Source organism: Martes martes (assembly GCF_963455335.1).
Source record: "Martes martes genome assembly, chromosome: 11".
In the NCBI taxonomy this organism is placed as follows: domain Eukaryota; kingdom Metazoa; phylum Chordata; class Mammalia; order Carnivora; family Mustelidae; genus Martes; species Martes martes.
The window spans coordinates 89,094,579-89,117,056 of NC_137899.1; the positions used below are offsets into that span (position 1 = coordinate 89,094,579).

A 22,478-nucleotide genomic window follows, 5' to 3' on the forward strand; every position below is an offset into this window, starting at 1 on the left:
GTTAAACTAGGCACTTCTGGGGGCGCCTAGGTGGCTCAGTGGGTTAAAGCCTCTGCCTTTGGCTCAGGTCATGATCCCAGGGTCCTGGGATCAAGCCCCGCATCAGGCTCTCTGCTCAGCGGGGAGCCTGCTTCCTCCTCTCTCTCTGCCTGCTTCTCTGCCCACTTGTGATCTCTGCCTGTCAAATAAATAAATAAAATCTTTAAAACAAAACAAAACAAAACAAAACAAAACCCAGTGCTTCTGATCTACGTGGAGTGCCATGCTGTCAAGCCTTCCAGTTTTGCCGAAATTATGGCTAACTGAGTGTGTGCCATTGGCCAGTTCAATTCTCAGCAAAAGAAATCTAAAATGACAAACCGTGGGGTGATTGTTTACCCTGAGGGAGTTTCCTTTAATAGGGGAACAATTAATATTATGAATGCCGTGAGAGATACCTCTGCAAGGTCAAATGAACAACCTTAGGAAGGCCTTATGGCTTTATGTAACTACTTTGGAATTGAGAGTACTATCCACAGTTTTGTCCTGAGTAGTCGTGTTATTATCCTTCAACTGTTAATAACAATAAATATGTATGTAGTATTCAGACTTGCTGAAACAGGATTTAGGAGGATATTTACTAAGGTCTCTAGTAGATCCACAGAAAATTAATAAGTGTTTTCTGTGTTAAATATAACTAGTGTCTTTCTGGAAGCTTTGTTTATTTGGGGGGGCAGGGGAAGAATTGCAAACACACAAAAAAGTTGGGGAAATAGTATGTGTGTATATCTTGTGTGTACTTACCATCCACATTCAGTAGTTATTACAGTTTTATTTGCTTCATCTCCTGTTTTCTTTTTCATTCTTTGCTGAAGTATTTTAAAGCAGCTTCCAGACATGATGTCATCTTATCCCTGTATCCTGCATACCTGAAGATGCATCTTTAAATGCCAAGAATACTTTCTTAGATGTACACAGTTCTGACAATCGTGTACTATTGTCCTGAGCCTCATGGAAACATTGGAAACTCTAATCATATATTTTGCCTCTGTATAGGGCTCATCCACTAAAAGGAGGTGGCAGAGAAAATAAATCATTTTTGTTGTATGAAATCCAATATAAAAATACAGAACTCCTTCATATTATTTCCTGTGCTTAAATTGAGCTTATAGTTGAACTTAAGTTGAACTTACAGTTGTTCAAGATTTTGATTTGGATATTTTTACTAAGTGATTTTTTGGCTTTTGTGAATTTAGCATATTCCAGTTACGTGTATACTGTGCCTGCAATGAGTTGGAAACTAATAACTTTCTGATATTACTAATTCTTGATAGGACTATAGCAATGGCTCTATTCTCCCTCTGTGTGATAAGCCCAGGGAGTGTGTGGAAGTCAGCTGAGGAAAATCTTAATAGAAGAATATTTTCCTATAAACTGCAGCTCTCACATTGAGACATAAACAGAAATTTCTATGTGTAAAACATAGTTACAGCAAAAATGGGGAAATCCTGTATGTAAAGAAGAGGTATCATTACTTTACATACTTTATTTTTGTGTGTTGGGGTGGGGGAAAGGAGTAGGGTCACAGTAAAATGATATAATAAGAATCATGAGGCTCGTTTTAGACTCAGAGGTGGGCCAGAGCAGCTTCACAGTGGCGTGCTGGAGATAACCCTGAACTTTTCCACCCAGTTGTGTGTTCAGGGATACCATGTTGGTAGCTTAAAATTGACCTTGATGGGAATAGTTACCCCACAGAAATCAGCCAAGGCTCCAGATCAGGGCTTCTGCCCAACACGGAGAGCTGGCTATTAAGCATTTACCAGCACAGCACTGGTTTTAGTCTTTAGAAAACTTTACCTATACAATAAGTCCAAAAGATGCTTGATTGTTTTATACTCTTAGCCTCTAAAAAACACACACACAGAACCCCCCCCCACACACAAACAGTGTTCACGTTGCATTTGCTATTTAATGTGTACAGTATTTCCTTTTATTCTTGATATGACTGGACATAACTAGATATAAGTAGACATGTTATAAGTTTAATTCCTTTTTTATGATCCTACATAACTGCGACAACTATAATAGTGAATTCTTTAGGGATGTTGACTATTGCAGAATCCTTGGTGATGGTCTTTGACTTAATTATATTTATGGGTTTAATCCCAGGACATTTTTGTGAAATGCCAGAATCTCACTACTGGGACTGATTCTTACTTTCCAGTCATTGCTTTAAATCTCCTTTAAGATACCACGACAAATGGATAACCACCTTGTCTTAGGAAAAAACAAACAAAGACCTTCAGTTTCAAGGAAGAAACGGTCTCCTAAAATAGTCATTGCTTTTTCATGCTCTTCCAATCCTTGGTAAATGTGACCTTTTAGAAACCCAAATCTGCCTTTTTGAAAGTCCCAACCTCTTTGTCCTATTCCTGTCTCTAGGACCACAGAATACAACTTAACTCCTTTTTATAATACAGCACTTTACGTATCTAAAGACGATAATCATATTCCTCCCCACTCTCCCATTCCTCCAACCCAAACATTTCTCATTGCTTCTACCCTGTTGTTTCTTATGCCTGAGAATAAAATGATGACTTGAATCCACTTTCCTCTGAAGATTTGACTCTTAGAGCTTCTTCCTAGTGGGGATTAGCAAAACACATAGCTGTTTCCATGTATAATAACTATCATTTATCCTGTGCTTTACACAAATTTGACAAAAACCTTCACACATACTTTTATTTGTTTATAATTTTTTGAGGGCACAGAAGAGTATTATTCTTTTTATAGACAAGTAAACAGAGGTTGGAAAATTTAAATGCCTTGGTGAAGGAGAGACACAAAGAGCAAGTGGTAGAGCTGGAATTTGAATTTATTATTTAAATGATTTTATTTATATCTTATCGTACTCTCATTTTGCATGACAGGGAAGGGTTTACTGAGAAGGACACAGGTGAGTGGAGACTTGAAGCAGGTGAGGGAGGAGGCCACATAGACCGTGGGGAAGAGTGTTGACAAGTGGAGGGAACAGGAGGAACAGAGGCCCCGAAGCAGGTGTGTGTATGGTGTGTTCACAGAAGAGCAGAGTGAGACAGGGAAGGAGAAGTAGGAGATGAACCCAGAAAATTATGGGGACAGATCGCATGGATTCTTCTACTGAGGTCATTGCCAGGGGTTCCAGTTTTACTCCAAATGAGATAGGAAGCAGAGCATTCTAGAGAGCGGAGTAACCAGATTGTCCTTACTTGTATTTTAGCCGGATTACTCTGTCTTATATGTTGAAAATCCCCTGAAGGGGGGCAGGGAGACCAGTTAGAAGACAAGAGATCAGGAGAGAGATGGTGGTGGCTTAGAACGCTGTTTGCAGTGAAGGTCCTGAGAAGCACTGGCTCTGTGTCTTGAAGGTTGAACTGCTGGATTTGCTGGTGGACAGGATGAGAGTCATGAACAAAACCGAAGAATAAAGAGGAGTCCAGGGTTGCAGACGTGAGCAACCCAAGGTTGGTGTTGCTCTTACTACTACCAGCACCTTGTGTGGAGCCTGGACACATCTGCACTTCATCAATATTTGTTGAATGGATTTGAATTTAACCGGCCTCCCGTCTTATTGTTCTCTATCCCCTTATTTCTCCATCGTCAGGGTGCTGCTTGATTGTTTAGGGGGGAAAAAAATGCACTGAAGCTGTGCCTACAGACCAGTACTTTATCCTAAGTTGCTTTGTCTAGTATCTTCAGAGCCTTTTTGTTAATAACCTCTGCCTCTCTCTGGTCCCTCCTCCCCTACATTGACAAGTCATCCTTTTGTGCATTTTATCTTAATAAAAGCCTTGTCTATATTTTAGGCTTTTGAAAAACAACATTTAAAAAGCAAATTCACTGATCTTTGAAGAAATACAAAAGAAATGCACTTTTCCAGGGAGAAAGTTGTAGCAAGAATTTTATATGATGTATTTAGAAAATGTTGATAAGTAGCTCCTTTGTTATGTGACTGAATCACTGTTTTTTCACAGCCCAATGGAGAATTGACCTTATGATACCAGTAATACCAATTATGCCGATATTAGGAATTCTGTATTACGTGTTACTTTTGTTAATCTGTTTTCTTGTATTATTAATACCAGGCTACTTTATAGAAGATCAATGTCATATTTTCTCTACCAAACAACTGTAACTTACCTCTTCCATGAATTTTTTTTATGCTTATGTAAGTTGGTTTTCAAACTAAAGATTGGTACTTACATCTTGTGGAATGCTATATTTTAATATTTTGCTGTATCTTATAATAGCTTTGTCTCTAACTTTTGGTGTGTTCCTTTTCATACCACAGTGAAAGCATGAACTTCTTGACGTCATGGACTATGTCTGTTAGTTAGGCTTTATATCATCATGAGTCCACTCCTAGGCACCGCGATGCTGAGTTCTTAATTATTCGGTTGAATTAAATTAAGTAGTGTTTTCCTATTAAATGTATTTCTGTCAGAATTGTTATTTTGAAAACCATCGATTATAGTGATTTGTGTAAAGTTCTGATACCTGGTTTGGGAAGAATTATTAAGAAACAGTTTAGGTTAAAATTGCACAGACACGGCATGAATTTTGCCCATTTTATTTGTCAGCATTAGGGAATTCTTCTGATAATCAAGGCAGGATCTAAGATGCTTCCCATAAAAGAAAGAGAGCATAGATGATCATAATTAGATGGTATAAAAATGTCAGCCCCAAATGATACTAATTATTTTTTCCTGAAGCATAACTAATATCCCAAAGCAAAAATACAGTTCATTCCCATTTAAAATCCCATTAGAATTATTGCATATGGTATCTCAATGATTATAATAATTGGCATAAATTTCTTCTTCATAAAGGTGCTACTCTATTATGTTCTACAGTATTGGAAAATGTAAAGAAAACCTACCAGCAGAATCTATTCCAATGGATATTTTATGATCTAGGAAATAAAAATTCATAGATGGAAAGGTTTCTCAAGAGTATACTATCTGGTTCATTCTCTATTTTTTTTGGTAAAAAATAGAATAGAAGCCTCAGAGAGGTTAAGCAACTTTCGTGTTGCCAGAAAATGACTTGATATCAAAGTTAGAACTTCCGTTCTTAACATCTGATTATGATCTATATCAAATTGCATTTTATTGTGTATCATTTATTTCACTATATCAAGTTAACTGATAACATTTAAGGAAAAGCTGTATTATTTTTATTCTGTTTATTTTTTTGTATTTGTAATGATTCTCTTTGGATAACTAGGAGAATTGTTTAAAAACAAACAATAGACAGTGCTAGGGATATCTGAATACAACCCAGAGATACTTGCACTGGAATAATTTAATTCAGAGGGGACATTGTAGACTGTTCCGTAGAGTACTTTGTGTGGCGACTTCTCTTTCTAGCAGTATGACTGGTATCTTTGTTGCTCTTCCCATGAATAAATTTAAAGTGTTGGGTGAAACATTTAAAAATGTGTTAAATAGCTTTGATGGGCTGGCAAGAAAGTTCAGATTATTAGAAGCAAAAACAGGACTGCAGAGAGATATTGAGGAGAGTACTTCCAAGCCAGTCTTCACCTTGAAGATATTTGCCAAACCAAGTAACCTTGCAAGGCACTTCCAAGTGAGCTGACCCAGCCTGGGGAGTCTAATAGAATGTTCCTCCCAAACTCCATATAGAGTGCACGGATCATCTAGAAATACCATCCCTTTCCCCATAACCTTCCCGCCTCCTATAAGGGACTGAAAAAAAATTGGTTACCTTGGCATACACTAAAAGCAGGAAAAATTGCTAGAAAAACCAGGTTTGTTGCCAAACTAAACATCCTCTGGTTCGTGTGAGAACATTTTAAAGTGAGTCTTTAGTTTAAAATGGGTTCCAGGTTGGTAGTCTTAGATCCACTAGCAGATGTGATTGCTAATGTGTTCTGATGGTACCTACCTTTAAACCAATTCTCCAAGAATCGTTACAGATAAATTTCTAAGGAATATGAACTTAAATAACACATATGCGGGGCGCCTGGGTGGCTCAGTGGGTTAAAGCCTCTGCCTTCGGCTCAGATCATGGTCTCAGGGTCCTGGGATCGAGCCCTGCATCGGGCTCTCTGCTCAGCAGTGAGCCTGCTTACCCCTCCCTCTCTCTCTCTGCCTGCCTCTCTGTCTACTTGTAATCTCTGTCTGTCAAATAAATAAATAAAATCTTTAAAAAAAAATAATAACACATATGCACCCACAAATACATATGCAAATAAATATGATACATGATACCTATAGACAGAAGAATCGAGGAACAAGATTCAAGACAAAAGACAAAAGAATCAAATCAGCAAAGACATTCAGTATTACAGTTATGAGACACATAATATTGGCTTATCTAACAATATTTTTTTTAAAGATATTTTTTATTTGACAGAGAGAGAGAGAGAGGTCACAAGTAGGCAGAGAGGCAGGCAGAGAGAGAGGGGGAAGCAGGCTCCCTGCTGAGCAGAGAGCCCGATGCGGGGCTCGATTCCAGGACCCTGGGATCATGACCTGAGCCGAAGGCAGAGGCTTTAACCCACTGAGCCACCCAGGTGTCCCAACAATATTATTTTAATTAATAACTTTGTCACAATGACTCCTGCTTGTTAAGTCTTTTTCTTGCCTTATTGCAGTGTCTATATATATATACATATATATATTTTTTTAAGATTTTATTTATTTATTTGACAGAGACACAGCGAGAGAGGGAACACAAACATATATATATATATATGTGTGTGTGTGTGTGTGTGTGTGTATATATATTTTTAAAAGATTTCATTTATTTATTTGACAGACAGAGATCACAAGTAGGCAGAGAGGCAGGCAGAGAGAGAGGAGGAAGCAGGCTCCCCTCTGAGCAGAGAGCCCGATGTGGGGCTCGATCCCAGGACCCTGAGATCATGACCCGATCCGAAGGCAGAGGCTTTAACCCACTGAGCCACCCAGGCGCCCCGAGCATATATATTTTTAATGGCTGTGTCATATTCCAGTTATCCATCCATCCATACATACATACATGTTTATATAACTTATGTATATATTGAGATGTGTGTAGGTTTATAATCAATTCCCTGTTATTTTGCATTTTAAGTGACTTTTTAAAAGTTTAAGATACTGTTCTATGATCAACATTCTTGTTGCCAAATCTTAAGTTCACCCATAATGTTCACTGTGTTCACCATGATAACATTGAAGGTTATGTGCTTTTTAACAATCATGACTGATAAAATGGAGAATAAAGTTTTTGAGAAGTGTGAGGTATAAGCATGCCAGATAAATGTAGAGGAAATAAGATTGGAAAAATTCACTGCTTTTTCGTTTGGTTTGGATTTTTAAAAAAATGTATTAGACATTGGAGAGCTGCAGGGGATGGGCAGTCTGTCTGGGTAGATTAAAACTCTTTTTTTTTTCCAATCAATTTTTTGCCGAACATAGGACATGCACAATCCTATGTTATGCTCTATTTATGTAGAAACAGGAAAAAAAAAAAAAAAAAGGCCCCTGCCGGATGTAATTTTGAGTGTCGTCATGTCATGGCTCATGCGTAGGTGGCTTGGAAGACTGATTTTAATTCTATGAGAATATTCCAAGACTTGTTGCCTAGAGTGGCTGGAAAGTTGACTGTTGCTGATTAAACCTAAAGAGTGACTATGGGTTTGCTGGTAAAGTTATTTAAAGCCACCTGTGCCTTAGTCATCCAGATGCTTCCAATGAGCCATGAAATAATGCTGTTTCTGTTTGGATGCCAGCACTCATTATCTTTGTCAGTAAGCTAAATGCTACCATGTTTTGCAACTTGTATTCTGACTCTAAATTTGTCTTTAAGGAGACCTTTATCTGTCTTAGTTCTTATAGTCATTTTAGGTTATTATACTTTCTACCTGCCACCTCAACTCTTCAAAATAATTTCTGTCTACCTTTGGGCATTCTTAGATTTAAGCACTTGTCTGACCGTGGAGACAATGACAGCATTTAACAGTATCGTTTCTTCTACATGAACTGTATATCTGTGCATCCGTCATTTCCAGTGGCCTGGGCTCCCATCGTACGTAGGCCATTTCACAGGCAAAACAAGATGGATGGGCGCAGTCTGTTTTCAGCTTGATGCTTATCTGCACCATAAATCCACCACTCAGCTGGCAAACCATCATCAGAAGACTCCTGACTAGTCAAACATACGTGTTAGGTCAGCACTGAGATGGGCTCATCTGATTAGAGAACTTCACTGCTCTCTGTCATCCTTCATAGCACTCTTGGCTGTATTTTAACAAGAACTACTGAGCAAACAGTAAAATCTTCGGCAATCTTAAACTTGAGCGAGGAGAGAATCTTCATTGTCGGTTTTAATCATGGTTGATGAACCAGCACAGACACTTAGTTGAAACACTACAGATAGCACAGAGCATTTCCCAGTTGTACCAATTTCCAGAGGCTTCTGCCCTGCCATCACTTGTTACACTAGTAGTGCTTCCTCCACGATCCTTCAAAACAGACAGGGCCACCCTTACCAGAGGCAGGGGGAGATCTCGGGCTGGTGGGAAAGGGTTTTTCTGGAGAACAAACTATTCATACTTCCTGCTTTCCTACTTTCCTACTTTCTGCTGCTCATCACATACCACCTTCCCTCTCCCCCACCACCCGCCTGCCACCCCCCCCAACACAGGTTTTCTTCTAGATAATTAGTTTATTAAAGAAAGTAACAACAATGAGCATTAGGGCATAGACTGTTTGGAAAACAGTCTGCCAGTTCCTCAAAATATTAAACATAGAGTTACCATATGACCAGCCATTCAAATTCTAGGTATATATTGAGGAGAATTGGGAACCCATGTCCACAAAGAACTTGTACATGGATGTTCATAGTAGCGTTGTTCATAACAGCCGAAACGTTCATCAGTTGGTGAACAGATAAACTAACTGTGGCATATCCATACATTGGGATACTAATGAGCCTTAAAAATAAATAAAGGACTGATAAATGCCACAGCATGGATGAACGTTGAAAACATGCTTAGTGAAAGTAATCAGACACATGATAAGGGAGAGGACTCTAGCTTACACGCATGAAAATCTTTGAGCTAGATAGACCTGGCTTGCCACTAAAACCTATTTAGTAGATTCAAGATAATTAAAACTAGGGAATCAGTTAAACAGAGGAAGGAGAAGAAAGAATCAATGCAGTGTCCTTATGTAGCCTTCAAATAAAGTGAGTTGGAGGATAATGGCACTAAGATAGGAATGCTTCTCCAAAATGGTCAGTTAAAGTTCCCTTGTGCCTTATTGATCAACCATTTAAAAATATGCATGCAGTGACTGTGGATCCTCTGGTAATTGGCTCATATCTTACATTTTGCTCTTTGTAGAGCATGCCATTTCAGACTCCATTACAGAAACAGTCAGTACTGTTACTAATGGAGCCGCCTTTGACTTATGCTCATGGAAGATCTCCAGGTGAACGCATTTTACTGATGGCTTAGAGTGAGCTGTTATTAATCTTAAAATTTGTTGTTTTTAAATTTTTTTTTGGTTCCTTGTCATTCCATCCTCCAAAACATCATTGAATTTATTGTTAGGAAGATAATTAAGGATTTTTGTTTCTTATTTCATTTTGTAAGCCAAGACACCACCCCAGAATAATAGATTATTATAAAATTCACTTGTTATTTGGGAACTAGATTGTAGTCAGTTTTTGAACTATAAAAGAATATGATTTTTATTTCTGTTTCTATATAAAAATTATTTCATGGGGAAGCAACACTGTTAGGTTACCAAAAAGTAATTATTTCATGGTCTTTAGCCAAACGTCTGGGGGAGAGGATCTTACCTGAAGCAAAGCTCAGGTGATATATTTGCTTGCTCTCAGGCCGCTCACATTGAAATTCCAACAGACATAAGGTACTGCTGTACTCCTCCTTACACTGCACAACAAGGACTGTTTGTCTCACAGTAACCTGTCATTAGGCAGCTTCTAATTTAGATCCTCTTTCTGTACAATATGCTTTAGTTGTATGAGTGATACCAGAAAGGGACCAAAAGGAGCTTCCCCTTTTCCCTCAGAGCTGAGGTCCTCAGACTTTATTTTTTTCCGTTCTCATTCTTACCCCACCTCCAAACGTTGCTGCTCCCTGTTTGTTTACTCCCAAACCTCTAACTTACTGTTTTGCCCCATCCCATTCCTAACTCAGGGGAGGGCTTCCTGGGGTGACCCATAGGGAAGGCAAGGAAAGATACAACTCTGAGCCTGTCCCTCCGTTCCTTTTCAGTCTTCTCTCACTCAGACTTCAGCCATAAATACTCTGATCTGAGAGAAACCCCCACATGTCAGCTCGAATTGCTTACCATCAGTCATGTCTTCACAAGTCTCATTCATTTCTTATGCAGCCTTGACCCATCTGTGGTCAATCATCTGACTCTCTTTCTTATCAGAACCTTTGGCTCCTTTTCCGCCTTGTTCTTTTGCTACAACTGGCTGGTAAATCCTTAACGCTAACTCCCAGAGTCTCTCTTCTCCACTCATATTTCTGCTCTAGAATATTCCATAATAATATGGTGCTGCTACAAATTGCAGTAATTTCATCTCCCCTGGGCCCTCAACAGTGTGGAAGGATTATTAAGAAATCCATCAGATGTAACAGTAAAAGACACAGCAAGGGAGAGTTATTGGAATTTTCTTAAAAAGGGGAAGCAGGAAAAAAATGGGCTTCTGTCAGTGTTTTGGGTATGGGTACAGGCAAAGTCTCCAAATTTCCCTCCCTGAGGGGCTGGATCCTTTCTTGTCTTCCTACCTGCATGTTTTTGGGCCTCCAGAAAGTCCTAACCAGTAGTTTGACCCTGCACTGGCCAGTCAGGACAGATGGGGAAAAGTTAAGTTAGTTCTAGTTCTTGCAGCTGGGACAATATTAGAGAGGAAAGTGTGCTTTCTGGCCTCAGTTGGACCATTAAATGTTTTCCCTCCAGAATCATTGTTTATATGATGGTTTTATCTACAAAATGTTGTAAGGCTTCACTTACATTTTTGATCAGAGAGGCTTTTTGTGCATTGATTTGGATAACCAACTATTGTATTTAGTGTAGATTCCATGAAAATGGAATGTCAATTTCCATAGAAAATGCATTTTATATGTCAAACCACCATTAAATCGGTTTACTGCCCCCCTGTTTGAGCATTTTCCTGTATCACCCATCACCTGAGTCATTTTTTTCAAATCTTCAGTTTCTTGGAACATAGAGTGATATCGAGCACATTGTAGTGTGTATATAGTTGGGGAAAACAATTTAAATACTGAACCTGCATGTGTGATTTTGATTTTGAGTGAGATTCTGTACTTCTTCTCCCAAGCCCACAAGTCTCCATTTTTTTAATATGACAGGGCTATTACTAGGATTAAGTGAGATATTTTATGTTACAGGTCCAACAGAGTACCAGGTTCCTGGTAGATGTTTTATTAATGTGAGTCCCCTTCCTGCCCCTTGACCTTCTCCCTGCGTACTCTGTGTCATACTTGACGCTCGTCTTAATTATGTACACAGTACAATGTTAGAGCTGCCCAGGAATAAAATATAATTGAGCAGAGAAACATAGACAAGGCATTTACTCCTCTAATGGTGGGGATAACTAATTTGTTTCTACTTGGGAGATTGTTTTCTACAAATAATACCTTATAATTTTTCAGCATTTTACTGAAACATGCATTCCTGACTGAGCATACTTTATGCAAAACACAACTGCCGTTTGTTCCTAGGTGGCTTGTACTTAGAATTCACACGATCTAAAAGAGACATTATCGCTTTTTGTTTGTTCATTTGTTTATTCATATATTCATTCAGCAAATACTTACTTAATGCTTATTGTGTGCCAGAAACTATTCTAAGCCCAGGAGATACATCCATGAACAAAATTATATTGGTGTTAATAATCAAAGACTTGGTGCAAGTTGAGTCCAAAAGGTGATCCTTGACTAGAAGGAGTTTACTGCCAAGATTTCCTTCCCAGGTCCGACAGCAACTTACCATGACAAGTAGAAAGTTACCACCAATCTTGATTTGCTTGACTTGACCGTAACAGTAAGTGATTCAAGGGTTAGAATGGGTATTGTACTTCCTTTTTCTTCCTAATCTCGTACCAAACCCCAAGCCCGTAGACAGTCCCTGGTCACAGGTTGGGTAGTGGCGGTAGCAGCAGCAACAGTATCAAGTCCTAATGATAATCTGTGCCTTTAAATGGGTCCTTGCTAAAGAACTTAATCCAAAGAACAAGGTGACAGCTGTGAATTCAGGGAAATTTCAGGCCATTCAGCAGGCTCTTAGAGACAATTAAAGACCCTATTTATTGATGCAATCAGAATGCATTCTCATAATCCTTCAAAAGTGTTTATGAAGCAAAGTATTTGCTATTAAAAAAAAAAATTTCACTATGGCTCTTTACAATGTGGAAGGGCCAAGTTTAAATCCAGGCCCCATCAAACATGTCTGATAAGGCCACTCTCCGTGCCTCAGCCCCGTTGACCACCAGACTCTACAATGTCTTCATGTAAGCACTTGGCACAGACAGTTCATAATCATTATATCCATACATTTATTGTAACATATTGGTTATTTTTTTTCATGCTTTAAGTGTTCTCAGCAATTTTCTGACCTTTCCCTGCAAGAATCCCCCCAAGTAAGACAGACGTATTCCGATCGCTGCTGAGAATGGTATTGACTTCATACAATGCTGCCTAAAGTAGCAAGAGTAGCATTTTGTCGATTGGATCTTTCGTGTTTTAGTTTACATTCCAGGGCTGTTTTCTGTGTGTGTATGTAGATCCTTAACTGGTCATTCTAACGAGAAAAGTAGAGCATTTATTTGAGGTATACTAGGTGTCAAACAGTGTGCTGAATCCCCAGGAGGATGTTACCACCACAGGTCTTTGAAAGAGTTAATTTCAGTATGCGTTTTACAAATGGGAAAGCCAAGGCTCAGAAAATTTAAGTAATTCTATCACACTTCTAGTATTAAGTAGCCATCTGGGGTCTGGCACTGGTCTTAGCGATTTTTCCCACTGTCCCCTAGACCTGGCAGCAAAGACAGTTGTTTCCGTTTCTCAGGCTGTGGTTTTCTTCTTCTGTTTTATTAAAATGACCGTATTCATTGTAAATGACATCAAGTTTCACTTCAGGAGGAAGAATCAGGAGGAAGTAAGTTGAGGAGCTGATGACTTTCATGTAGTGAATTCTCCAAGAAGGGCCTCGGTTGTGAGCCCGGAAATGCTGTCATCCCAGCAGTCACTGGTGGCCTTGGTGCCTCTTGCCAGGTGTCTGCAAGAGCCTGTCAGACCATTGTCCTCATTGTTTGAAACTGAAATATGACTGGGGCATTTCCTCTCCTTTCTGCACAAGATATATTCTACTTGTAATACCATTGTCAGTTTCCTTTTCTTTCCAACCATCCATCATCATTCAGCATTTTCTCTGGTGCCTATCACCCGGCCTCTGACAGCTGAGATTAGACTGTAAGCATAATGAATGAAGGCGAAGGAGATGCTCTGGCCCCTGAGTGCTCTTCCCGGGGTGGAACATGTTTCCTCGGAACGCTTGTGACAGCCGGTCCCAGATTACCTGATTACGGGACGGCAGATGAGGAGAGGCAAGTTTGTTTCTCAGAATGTTGAAATCCTGGACTAAGTCTCAGAGGATTCGACACTCAGACCATATGGTCTTTGGCCACAGTCTTTACTTTTGGTTCCGACCTGTGTATTTTCAAGAACGTTTTCACTGGGTTGGTGCTATTTTTGGTAATTGAGTAAGCTGGATTCGGACTCGTAGTAAAGAGGAAATCACATCAAATGCAGGGGAGATGGGGTTTGCAGTGGGCCCGGAAGCATAAAATGAGGCTCCTGTAGGAGGAATTTTGTTTGGGGGTTGAGGTATTTCTGCCCAAAGTTTACTTTTTATTTAGTTTAACACCACTCTCTAAAGCAGTAACCATCTTTCTGGAGCTAACACGGAACAAATGCAACTATTAGTAAGTTTCGAGCTGGATGCTAGTCCTCATCCTTCATTTTCACAGCCAAATCTTCCTCTTGCTGACATTTCTCGTGGCCCGTGGGCCTTATTTCTGGTATCGTATCTTTTGTTATCTACGTTCCCTATATGATTGTCATCAACAAATTTTTATTAAGCACACCTGTTACCCGTAAGGCTCTGGGGATACAGAGAGAATTGCTTATGTTTGTTAAGTCTTTGACAGTTCCCAAACAACTTGCATGTATATTTTCTCATCTAATTCCAATGACATTCTACGAAGGTGGGTCTCCATGTCTTCCTTCATTCAGCAAATGTGGACTTTCCAGGAAGTTCCATCCCAGGCAGGAAAATGTTACCTAAGCAATTAGAAAGCAAGTGACAATACAAGTGACCTACGTTAAGGTTATTTTACATAAAGTCAATGCTAACAGAATTGTGGACGTTGGGTGAGGGCCACTCAACAGTTTAAGGCTAGACCTGGTGCCTAAAGAAATGGTAGGAAGGGACAGGGCGCTCCTAATGGAAGCCGGGTGTGGAGCAGGACATGGCGGTGTGCGCACAGTCAGTGCATTTGGTATGCACGATGCTACCCAGTTTGACTGGAGCTAGGTTTATCAGGTCTGTATATAACTATTAAGTATCAAAAATCATAGCACCTACAAATTTTTAGAAAGCTGTTGGAGATCATGTAGTCTAACTCACATTTGTCCCTGCTCGTATTCCATAAATGAACACACTATATTGTGGTGTAGATTTATTTCATAGAAAGTTTTTGTTTGTTTGTTTTTAAGATTTTATTTATTTGTTTGACAGACAGAGATCACAAGTAGGCAGAGAGGCAGGCAGAGAGAGGAGAGAGGGGAAGGGAAGCAAGCTCCCTGCTGAGCAGAGAGCCCGATGTGGGGCTCAATCCCAGGACTCTGGGATCATGACCTGAGCTGAAGGCAGAGGCTTTACCCCACTGAGCCACGCAGGTGCCCCTCATAGAAAGTTATTTATGTTGCGCCTGGAGTGCAGAATATAACCTGTTTATTTTCTATACATATACACGTGTTTCCTTGGTAATTCAGTACTGACTTCATTTTATGATCTTAGAAGTGTTGATAAAGACGATCTATTAGTTCTGTTCTGTTTGTTTGGAACCACACCATGCGCCCTTTGGAAGAGGATTTTGTGAAAGGACTCGTGTTTGTGGTAGTCTTGATGCTCTCCTTTTGCAAAACCACTGACTTTGCAGAACACTGATATCTCTGGTGTAAATATAGTAATACAAGATGGATTTTTTTTCGAATGGGAAAAAGTAGCTCATGATTTTGAATCAAGAGCTGTACGTGCCATTATACTTTCTGTTTTTCTTAAGAAAAGTCATGCTGTGATTAGTTGGTGGAAACTACTGATCCAAGTGGGATTTGTCTAGACTTGGATGCCTCAGGGAAGTCTTGATGATCCAGGGTATGGATTTCTGAGGCTTCACGTGTTTTTATCAGCCAGTCTCCAAGATACCTCGGAGACCATTAAGATAGATAATAAATCAAATGAGATTTAGTTTTGTTTGGTATCATGCAAAGAGCTGTAATTGGAAAGAGAATGTTGAATTTAGAAAAAAGAAATGGAATATTTTAAGCATAGATTGTTAGGATTTTGAGGAGGCCCAGGAAATAACATCTGTCTTTACTGTCAGATTTCTGATGCTGTTAAATAACACAAGTAAGGTAGATGGAAGGCGAGATACCAACTTTTATACTGACATAAGCTAGCCTGGGAGATGTGGTCTACTATGAGGGCCAACTGAGCTTGCTAGCTGAACGTCAAAATTAGACAAATGTACTCACCCACTTACGGAAGGCACTAGACCACTTCATCCTTCCCTGACAAAGCAAGAGCTTTATTGTTGACTTTGTGAGACAGCACTGGCCATCTGCAGGCATTCTGGTTTCTAAAGTGGAATAAGGAGGTTGCTGCGACCAGCCTGCTCAGCTCGGTCTTCTTGGTTTTACCAAGGGAATTACTTCACTTCGTCTGGAGTGAGTAAAAGATAGAGGCCGGGGATTACATTAATTTTCATTCTTATAGTAGGTAACCTGAGTAATATGTGGGGAAGGGAAAGCATTTCTCCCAGCATCCTAAGATACACATTTTTTCACGTTTTAAAACCTCTGAAATTAGGATGTTATCTTAAGTCAATGGCATCTTCATGGCTGTGGCCCAAAAGAGAGTCAAAATGAGTTGTTTTTGCCTCAGTATGTGTGAGCTGAGTGGGTATTCCTCATACCATGAGCCTTCAATGTTTCGGGGCGCCTGGGTGGCTCAGAGGGTTAAGCCGCTGCTTTCGGCTCAGATCATGATCTCAGGGTCCTGGGATCGAGTCCTGCATCAGGCTCTCTGCTGAGCAGGGAGCCTGCTTCCCTCCCTCTCTCTCTGCCTGCCTCTCTGCCTACTTGTGATCTCTGTCAGTGTTTCAATTAATGAACCTCTTGAGGAAAGATCATGAGTCTTGGTCGGTATAGGAACACCTTCTCTTTAAGCCTTCTGGTAGCATCAAGTACGTATCAGCATTAAATCCTGCAGAATCAGTATTAGAGGCTGGCATAAAATACTGGATGCACTCCTTCAGGAAACCCAGTTAGTGACACCACTTAGCAAACAAGGATATTGACAACTCTGGGTCATTAAGAAAAGCTGGATTCTGAAAATTTACATAGGTTTAAGAACACCTTAATTTTTCTTATTTTTCTGTATTAAATGCATGTGAGAGATTTATGGTAAACATCTATTTCTCTTAAAAGTCTTAAAGCCTTAAAAAGATCTTAAATAGGGGTGCTTGGGTGGCTCAGTGGGGTAAAGCCTCTGCCTTCGGCTCAGGTCATGATCTCAGGGTCCTGGGATCGAGCCCCACGTCAGGCTCTCTGCTCAGCAGGGAGCCTGCTTCCCTTCCTCTCTCTCCGCCTGTCTCTCTGCCTACTTGTGATCTCTGTCTGTCAAATGAATAAACAAAATCTTTAAAAAAAATCTTAAATAAATGTTTACATATAAATTGTATCACCTACTTGTATATATTTAAACTATAAGAAGCTTTTCAATGAAGGGGAAAAAAAAAACCCTAGGTAACAAGAAATCACTGTATAGTTTCGTTAGCAGGATTTTTAAAAAATTTAGTGTTACTTAGTGTATCTTAAAATTCCTGGGGCTTAGACTGATGAAGTGTGGTCAGGTAGGTTTATGTGGGTCTTTGCTCCGGCCTCTAACAGCCCTCGACAACCTTGAATGCTGCTTCCTCTTTGGGAAAGTTTCACGTGCTGCACTGTCTAAGACGGACACTGACAATTGCAGATCTAAAAGCTTAACTGGGTTTACCCTACACTGTTTCTTTAAAAACACTATTTATCTTTACTGACCTTTTACTCCAGAGTGAAAATGCTGCCCTGCAGTTTACGTAATGAGGACGACTTACTGGATCCAGTCATTCAAAATAATTGTATGGATTTGAAGGCAACTGTTTTCAATGGCAGCCCTTCTTGTGATAGCCTCACATTCATCTCCATAGCCTTGGTTTATTTTTTTGTAAAAGTTCTAATAAACTAAATTTCTTTCCTTTTTCCTGAAAGGGGGTCCTGATGACAACTTAATTGAAGGTGGAGGAACCAAATTTGTCTGCAAACCTGGAGCCAGAAATATTACTGTCATATTCCACCCATTACTAAGGTAAGTCAAATCCTATGTACTTACTGAAAGTCATTATTTTTGTTATTTTTGCTGACGTACTGAATGCCAGTAGGTCAGTCAGCATTGAAACAAGTCCTAAATAAACACACAAAACAAAAATTTGTTCCATTTTCCAGGGCTTCACTATCAAAATTTGTCAGTAAAACAAATAATGTCAACTTCACTAAGTACCTGTTTGTTCTCTGGAGTAATACTCCATAAATACTTTTTTAAATAGTTTTCTTTGTTTCCTACTCCCTGTCCCTGCCCCTCTTCCTCTCTCTGTCACTGTCCCTCCATTCCCTTCTTTATTTCAGGGAGTGGCAACTTGTGGCCTGTAGGAGGAATCTAGTCTGTCACCTGTTTTTCTTTTTTCTTTTTCAATAAATTTTTTTTGACACAGTTGTAGTCATCAATTTATGCATTGTCCCTAGCTGCTCTGTGCTGCAGTGTTGCAGAGTTGAATATTTGCCAGAGAAACCATACAGCCTACAAAGCCTGAGATGTTTACACTTAGGCTCTTTACCGGAAAAAGTGGCAGACCCATGGCCTTTCTCCCTAATTTACATTAATGGCTCCGATATCCTCTGAGGATTGGCAAGTCGTGAAACAAATATAACATATAAATACTTGAAGACATTATAGAAATCATGTATGTGGTTTTATATGTTAAAGACAACTTGATGCGGACTAGAATGAAATCTACTATATTGCTCAGTTTATTGTGGAACTATGACTATAAAAAATAAAAATCTGTGATAATTGCATTTTAAAAACTACTAAGTCCTAAATACCTTTAAGAAGGAACTTACTAGGAAGACAGGAAAGGAGTTCTTTTTCAGTGGATCTAAATGTTTGGTTTTGCAAGATGAAAAATTTCTAGAGACCTGTTTACACCACAGTGCGCATATATTAGCATTACTGTACCATATACCTAAAAGCGATTAAGATGGTGAATTATATGTTAAGCGTTACTGACTGCATTAAAATAAGGGTACTCTTTGAATGTAGAAATCCCATATAATATTAGTTGTGTGTGTTTTCTCTGCAATGAGCCAGTATATATTTTTCCTTTTTTCATGTAATATGGACCAGAAACTCTTGGGTTCATTATAAGTCAGGTGCTTCCGATCATCACATTAACTTTCTCAAGTAACTTCTATAATATTTGAGGCATTTAAAATAACAGTTAAGGAAGTACTGCTGAATTGGCCAGATAAATATTGCATATATTTTTCTAAAACACAAACAGTTTATTACTGGGATTATCATTATCCTACCTGCTCATTAATCAAGACTTTTTGAATTGAAATCATTAGAACTAGTTCAATTTAGATCTCTTGCTTAGGTAAGAGATCTAAACCCAAGTAACCAGGTTTAGAAATTCTTGTGGAATACTTCACCCAATTAGTTTTAAATACAGAAACACAAATTGGCAAATTAAAGAATAACAACAAAAATCCTTTCATGTAATAACAAGAGATTTTTAAAGAAGCATTATTAATCTTCTGAAAAATCTGTTTTAGCAAACGTTTGCAAATGGAAATCAAGTAATTTAGGAAATCATGGAATTACGAGAATTAAGACTGTTCCTCTGTAAATTTAGTTGATTTTCTATATAAATACACAAATTACAACATCTAGAATTTCTAGATTAAGTAACAGTGCTCATATTTATTACACCTGACTTTGGTAATTGGTTTACTATTCACTCTCATCTTTAATTAAATTGATTTCTACTTAGAGTTGCTAATTGTTAGGAAAATGGGAAAATACCTTAATCATTATAGGCATCTTCTAACCTAGATTTAACGCCATAATTTACTGCTAAGTCATGCCATGGCATGGATTAATGTAATCCTTATGCTTATGTTCGTTCCAAAGCGTGGAAGAAGACCTTGGGTAGTTTCTTAGCTGTGACGTCAGTCCCCACTTTTCAGGAGATTTTTTTCTCTATAAACCTTTTTTTTCCCCTTTGTAAATGTGAAGTTAGGAGATTGAGGAAGACAAGTTACCCTTATTTCACAGTTAAGAAAATGCATTTTCGCTAAAGTATGGGTAGAGTTTAATGTATTGCAGTTCTTAACAATCATTTTTTTTAGCATTTATTCTCCTTTATAAGAGAGATGTTTTAAGACTTGATACTACTCCCACTAGTTTTACTCACTTGATTGGTCTCTACTTTAATTCCAGATGTTATTATTGATTAGAACAGGTGAAAGTTTTGTTGCATGATACAGTGTACATTCATTCTCTGTGTAACTCTTAATGGAAGTCATCAGAATATTATGTGGTCTGCAAGGTAAGTTAATTCCTTTCTAAGCAAGTGATCATTATAGACTTTAAATTAGCCTTTGGTGTAAATTGTAACCTTGCTTCTCAAACTGATTATAAAGTCTTAGCTGAAACCTCACTATTGGCTTATGAAACATCAAATGATTAAGATCTTATAGTTGTTTTTTTGGGTTTTGTTTTGTTTTTTAGTTTTAGTTTTTATACTTCAGCATTTGTTGGTGATTAGATTTATTATTTATTCTAAAGTTTGGAAGTTTAGTTTTCATAATGAGGAGAGTCAGTGTGCATTGTCATACTGGTGCATTTCATTTTTACTCTTCTTGAAAATTTTCTCAATTTCTCCTGTAGCCGTTCATTTATTCATGATCGACAAATGTATACTGAACACTTAACAGTGCATGTTTTCCCTTCTCTAAGTTCAGTGTGGACTCTTGTTTAGAAATAATCACTCTTATTTTTATGGGATTATTTAAATAAAACATGTAGACGTATATTTTCCATCCTTTGGAATGCCCCTCATTTTACTCCCATGCTAGCTCAAAGTGGATATGATTTAGCATATTATTACTTACAAGACCATGTAACCTAGTGGGAGAGTTAGTGTAGGAGAATGGAATTAAAGCCCTGGATTTAACATTTAAAGTGAAAACCACAACACATTAGGTTCAGATCCAGGTTCCTCTGTTCCGTTTTAATCACTGCATATTTATTGGAGTCTGATTCTATGTGAGGTCCTGGGGAAACGAAAAAGTAACATCAAATCCTTGCCTGAAAGCACTCCCTTGGTAGCTGCATGGGCAGCAAAAACTGAGAAGCCCCAAACACCGATGACTGGCGAGGACGGAGACGAGTGGGATCTCTTACACGTAGGACATAGATGACTGCAGCCTTTCCCGCACCCAGTTGGACAGTAGGGAGCCATCGCATAACCTTTCACCCAGCACTACTTCTCTGCCTGTGCTTCTGCTCAGATGCAATGACTCGCCAACTTCCGCTCCTAAGTCCCCAAACTCTAGTTCAGAAGAAACTTAGCTTAAGTTGGCTTTTATCATCCCTTTAAACACTGTCCTTGTTTTCTTGCACCATCTCAGGGAACTGAGATCTTTTCCGTGGGAAGGGAGTTTTCTTTTCCTTTTGCTACTTTCCCCCTACATCTGGCGATACTTGTATTCTGTCTTCCTGAAATCCTGCAGATGGCTTGTGTATACGTCATTTATTAAAAATGTCTTTCTCATCATTTTTATTTAGTGGACAGTGCATTCATTGCTGTGTAAACGTTTTCTGTACTGAAAACTCAGAACCACCCTGTTCAAGAAACCGCACAGCACATTCCTGTTATGCTGTTTTGTATATTCTAAGCCGTCATTTTTACTGTTCTCCCATAAAATCATTGTACAAGGTCCCAGATCTGGCAGCCTTGCAAGTTTATTTTGGTACTTTTCTCCTAAGTCCTGCAGTTTCTTCACTAAGAAGTCTCACAGGGGGTCAGAGGCGAGTATAGCGACAGACCTCCAGTTTGTTCTCTACCCCTTAACTCTGCTGTCCCCTTGACTTCTTTGTCTTATGCTTTTCCTTATCATTTTCTCTTTCTGGGTAAGAAATCAGAAAAGTGTCCCAGAGAATGACATTTTAGAAAAATGAGGTCTGTAGTATTATCTTGCCTGCTTTATTCTTAGCCTAACGAGACATTGTGTGAAACTTACCCCTTAACATAAGCTTTTGATGCTAAGAGTTTATCTAATCAGTTTTGCTACTTCTGGTTCTAAGTGAACAAAACACATTGAAATGAAGAGGTTTTTCCTTATACCTAAGTAGATTCTAAAATACTTTCACCAAAATAGAGACCCTGAAAATGACAGGCTTAATAACTCATCCCACCCTCACTGACATAGTTGTTGCTTTTTACCTTTTTCTGGAAACAGTCAAGAGGAATGGATGGTTTCACTCTAATAAATAAATTTATAGACTCTGAATTTTGGAAGCACACAGCAAATATGTTAACGGTGAGATTCGAGTGATAATATTTCCTTTCTTTGGTCTAGATCAGATATGCATTTGGATTTTTTTTTACACAAATTATTTCTGAATAGTTACATCATGATAAACTTTACCAACAAAATACATTTTGTTGAGGTATCAATCACAGTTTGACAGAGTAACACTTTTTAGTTATAGTTAATATGTAATGTAGCCATTTCTGGAAATTTGAAATTACCTTGTGGTTGCTATTTATGGGATTTTGTGGGGAGGGTCAGAGAATTTATTTCTGTCTCTGTTTTTTCATTTATTCTCTGAAAACCCCCCCAACAGAGAATGTATGTTCCTTAGATTGTTAGTACCGTTCCTTCATGTAGCAAAAACTTGAGTGACAACAAAATTTATTTCTTTACAAATCTAAATGCTTTAGCATCTCAAGTATTTAAAAACACTCTCAAGCTTTATTAATCTCTTATTTATTTACTTACT

The 22,478-nt window shown here is 38.7% G+C and overlaps 1 protein-coding gene across 1 annotated transcript in view; it reads left to right on the forward strand.

The window, feature by feature from the left end:
• Nucleotides 1–22,478, forward strand: part of EXOC4 (exocyst complex component 4) — a 721,703-nt gene that overhangs the window by 305,054 nt on the left and 394,171 nt on the right. Inside the window, exon 10 of the mRNA XM_080818086.1 lies at nucleotides 17,621–17,717. Coding sequence (XP_080674212.1) covers nucleotides 17,621–17,717 — 97 coding nt within the window. The remainder of the gene's footprint in view (nucleotides 1–17,620; nucleotides 17,718–22,478) is intronic.